Genomic DNA, 4,796 nt, shown 5'->3' with positions numbered 1-4,796 from the left:
AGATTATTTCAATTTTATAACTCAGTTAAAAAATTCAATGAGCTAACCCAATTGATTAAAAAAAATTTCATATTTTTTAAACAATATTTTTTTAATTCATATTTCAGTAAGGAGTTATTATGAGGCTTTATGATTTATTTTTTATTTTTATAAGGTTATTTCAATTTAATGACTCGGATCACGTGTTTTGTGAGTTAATCTCAGTAGATTTAGATCATTTTATTGTGTCATGTTTCTAAATTGATTTTTTTAAGAAAATATTAACCTTTAACAATGAGTTTATTGAAAATTGAGCTTTATATTTTATTTTTATTTGCTTTTTATAAGATTATAACAATTTCATAACCTTGATCGCATGTTTGACAAGTTAATCTAATTAGACTCAGGTTATTTTTGTTTTTTTTCTATGAGATTATTATGATCACATGACCTGAGTCACAAGTTTGATAGGTTAACTAATATTATTTTTTATTTTTTAATTAATTTTTTCAATTATATTCTTTAACAATGAGTTGATTAAAAATTAAGTTTTATAATTTTATTTTAATTTATTTGATATTCTTCAACAAAAATTTGATGCCACCCACGCCCTAGCGAGAACAACGATTTAATTCTAGATATACCACAACCAATACTCATACGTTGAACTCTATAAAATACATGTGAATGGAGAACTAGAAATAGATGGGGATGTAAGAAATGTGGTGAAAAATATTTGAGGGGATCGAGAGCAAAAATGTACAAAATAAGAGACAATTCACGATCTATATATACATAAATGTTCCTATTTCAAATTGTACAAAAGGCATAAATTAATATATGTAGAAAAAGAGAGAGAAGGAAAAGAAGAGAGAGATCATAAAGGGTTGCTAGGTTAAGAGAGAAAATGTAGACAAAGAAAAGGTCGAGGGAGGCAGGGGGAGGAGAGGAGCAGTTCGGATTTAGAGCAAGTGTGAAAGGCACGAGACAGAAGGAGAACAATAAATGAGAGGTAAAGGAAGGGTGATGAGGCATATGATAACCCTCATGATCGTCACGTCGTTTTTCATTTGCTACTCCCGATAATCCTCCCAGAATTCCACGCTTCCCTTACTCATCTTCTTTCTCTCTCTCTCTCAACTTTTTTTTTTTTGTGCTTTTGTCCTCTCCTATTACTACTAATACTAGAGCATAGTATACTTTCTCACGCTTGAAAAAACACAAGACTTGTCTTTCTATTTCTTACTCTAGCTAAGATACAGCCTAGTCAACTTCATGTCTTGCTCTCATTTTTGTTTTTGTTCCATAATAAACCAACACATATAACACCCATTTCTTTGCCTATCTCTTTGTAGTTGTAGATTTGTAGTGATCAATCCACATCTCTTTAAAGTCCGGAAACTCAAATTCTGCTTCAATATTAACCCATTTTAAATTAAAAAAAATAAAAGAAACTAATCACTACTTCACTATATTTCTTGCTCAGCAGCGTATATACCCCCAACACTTTCAACTAGGGCAACACCTTTTACTATAAATGAATAACATCTATTACCTATGTTGTAAAGGTAGGGGCAACATTTTTTGAGTCACCTTCTAGCTAGCTCCATACTATTCACTTGCATGCTCCTTTCCTGTTCCTGCTAAACAAAGACCATTTTTTTCAGCCCAATTATTTCAACACACATTTCCCTGTGAGGGAAAAAAGGAGTGGGAGGGATCTACAAAAGAATCTACTTTAGTACTCCTCTTCTTCTGGTTTCACTATATATCCAGTTCTGTCGCTAAAACTTTCCATTCTGTTCTCTTTAACCCTTCTCTTATTTGTCCTTCAAGCTTGTTTATACGAAAATGTGGATGATGGGTTATAATGATGGTGGTGAATTCAACATATCAGATTCTTTCAATGGCAGGAAGCTTAGGCCACTAGTTCCAAGGCCAATAACCTCTACAAACAACACTCCAACTGCCTCTAGTCCTCCTTGCCTTGGCAGTCGCCTTCATAACACCGATTTCTTTGCACTCAATCAGTATCATCTGGGTATGCATCTTTCTTTTCTTTTCTCTCTCTCCCTGTCTGTCTGTCTATTCTGGTGTGAGTTACTAATAAAATGTAAATAAATTATGTTCCTTCATGTTTGCTTTTGTAGCAAGTATGGCTGATCAAAACAAAAGAGAATTCAACACACAGCCAGTTGTAATGAGCTCAAGATGGAATCCAACACCGGAGCAGTTAAGGACCCTTGAAGATTTGTATCGAAGAGGGACTAGAACACCGTCAACTGACCAAATTCAAGACATAACCGCACAGCTTCGTAGATATGGAAGGATTGAAGGAAAGAATGTGTTTTACTGGTTTCAAAACCACAAGGCTAGAGAAAGGCAAAAGCGTCGACGTCAAATGGAATCTGATTCTTTTGATGTTCACCAGCAAAATGGACATGGTATTGAAATCTTTGAAAGGAAAGAATCAGGTAAGAAAGAAAGAAAGAAAGAAAGAAGAAAGAAAAAACCCTTCAATATTAGAGTATCAACAATACCTTTTAGAGTTATTTCCAATCCTGGGAATGAAAAAGATAGAAATGTTTGATATGTACGGCTTTTTGTGAATTTCATTTTGTTGTTAGTTAGAGAAGCCTGATAGCATGTATGCCTTGCTTTTTAGTATTGCAATTGTTGGTTTAGAGAGAGGTGTAAAGTTGCGTAATCTTTTTGTTTTTCTTTTTGTCTACAGAGGCAAGTAGGACAGGTTATGAAGGTGAACAAACCAAGAACTGGGCTCCCTCTACAAACTGCAGTACACTATCAGAGGTCTATTCTTTTTACTTACTATAACCTTCCTTTCTCTTTCTTAATGGATCAAGGAAGGCTCCTTTTTTCTTAAAAAGAGAGAAAATTTGGTACAATACCTTTACTTTAATCCCTAAAAAGGAACATAACACAAACATTAATTAAGCAGTTTTAATAATGTTGTTATGATTAGAAGTGCATTTTCCTTTGGTTTTAGGTTTATAGAGTTTAAAGAAGAAGCTTATGTATTAGGGAGATATGGAATTGAAGAAACAACAAAAACTTTGTTTGTTGGGAAATGAAAAGGGTTTAAAAGCTGCATTCCTTCCTTTCTGTCGGGGCTGCAGTTGTGAAACTAGCTGGGTTTTTTGGGTCTTGTGCTTATTATGCATTCATGGCATTGTGAAGGCCAGTTCTTTGGGCACCCTTTCTTTTCCTTTTTTTATTCCATGGAATATCTGGGCACCTTGATAGTGAAAAGACAAAATGCGTGCCAACCCTAGCAGTAGAAGCAATTTGGCTTCTTACACTCTTCAATAGTTTTGATTTTTGTTGTTATTATTCAGAAATAACTCGTATACAAACCGTGACCCCATTATTACTTGAATACAGTTAGATAGTAGTAGAGATTCATATGTAAACAGCACAAGGATCATAGAGTTTTTTGGCACTATTAAATTCTTTTTTGAATAAGACAATAGCAGGAAAAATCATGTTTTGCATGGTCTTCATTAAATTTCAGGAATCTGTTTCAATATCAAGGGCAACAAAAGGAGCAATGGCAGAGTACTGTAGACCAGATGGATGGATGCAACTCGATGAAGGAGAATTACAGCATAGAAGGAACTTTATAGAAAGGAATGCCACGTGGGAGATGATGCAGTTGTCTTGTCCATCTCCCACCCACCAAATAAACACTATCTCTAGTACTAGTAGCACTACAACTATGTCAAAACAAGGAGCAGCAGCAGCGAAGCTCATTAAGGCCCATGACCTCAACGTCTTTATGGCACCTTACAGGGAAAATGGGCATCATGGAGCCCTTATTAACCAGTTCAATAGCAGTGTCATCAATGACGGAGATGAACCCAGAGGTGGTACTGGGGAATCTCAAACCCTTCAACTGTTTCCTCTTCGTAGTGGCGGTGACGGCAACAATAATATCGAAAGCATTAACGAGAGAGAGAGTCATGAGGTATCAGTTTCTGCAGCTGAAGCTTTGAATGCTAATAACTACGCTCCTTGCCAGTTCTTTGAGTTCCTTCCACTGAAGCACTAATGATGACCATCCAAAGCAAGACTCTTCTTCTTTTGTTTCATTTTATGAGTACTTTGCCATGTATGTAACATGATGGGCTTGTGTTGGGGGGTTTGGACATTGTAATTTTGTTGGAAAATGGGAAGTACTGTTTTTTGTTTTGAGATCAAGATGTTACATTTCATGGCATTAGTGCAACGGTCCATGGAGAATGAAAAGGGAGGGATTTCCTTAAAATGCATTTGGACCATGTTAGTTGAATCCATGAAGAAACATCATTTAAGAGAAAGTTACAGAGAGCTGGTCAATGTTGACAGGATAGCTAGCTAGCTAGCAAGCTAGGCCTTGTTTAAGTAACTGAAATCATGTGCATGGGGGATGCTTGAGAGAAGGAAAGGATAGGGAAACTTGAGATGTCCAATGAAGAGATCAAAAGATGTAATTGGATGTGAAAGTTTGACGTTGAGATTAGGAATGGATCTCAAATGGGAATTGAATATGAAACACTTCGATGCTGAAGATGAGCCAAAAATGAGAGCTAGACAGGAAAGCCAGCACTGATGTTGAAATGACTAGAAATTTAGTTTGGAGAGGTCTTTTGTTCTTTTGTTACATAATTAGAATCTAACATGATATATCGTATTAATTTAAGTAGCATATATTAATAATGCGATGTGAGGGAAACCAACAATTAATGAGGATGACGAAGGATCAGCACCTTCGCTTGCCTCGTAAAATAAAAATGAAAAAGACAGCTAGAAACAAACCA

The 4,796-nt window shown here is 35.5% G+C and overlaps 1 protein-coding gene across 1 annotated transcript; it reads left to right on the top strand.

The window, feature by feature from the left end:
• Nucleotides 1–1,215: 1,215 nt before the first annotated feature.
• WOX1 (WUSCHEL related homeobox 1) lies at nucleotides 1,216–4,264 on the top strand. Its single transcript, XM_011010505.1, has 4 exons — nucleotides 1,216–2,020; nucleotides 2,130–2,453; nucleotides 2,714–2,790; nucleotides 3,512–4,264. Exons 1-4 carry the CDS (start codon nucleotides 1,831–1,833, stop codon nucleotides 4,046–4,048), a joined length of 1,128 nt encoding a protein of 375 aa, XP_011008807.1. The 5' UTR covers nucleotides 1,216–1,830; the 3' UTR covers nucleotides 4,049–4,264.
• The last annotated feature ends 532 nt before the right edge of the window (nucleotides 4,265–4,796 follow it).

Source organism: Populus euphratica, unplaced genomic scaffold (genome assembly GCF_000495115.2).
Source record: "Populus euphratica unplaced genomic scaffold, PopEup_1.0 scaffold485.1, whole genome shotgun sequence".
Classification (NCBI taxonomy): domain Eukaryota; kingdom Viridiplantae; phylum Streptophyta; class Magnoliopsida; order Malpighiales; family Salicaceae; genus Populus; species Populus euphratica.
The sequence above is the reverse complement of the archived record's forward strand: the minus strand, read 5'-3'. Positions and strand labels throughout refer to the sequence as shown.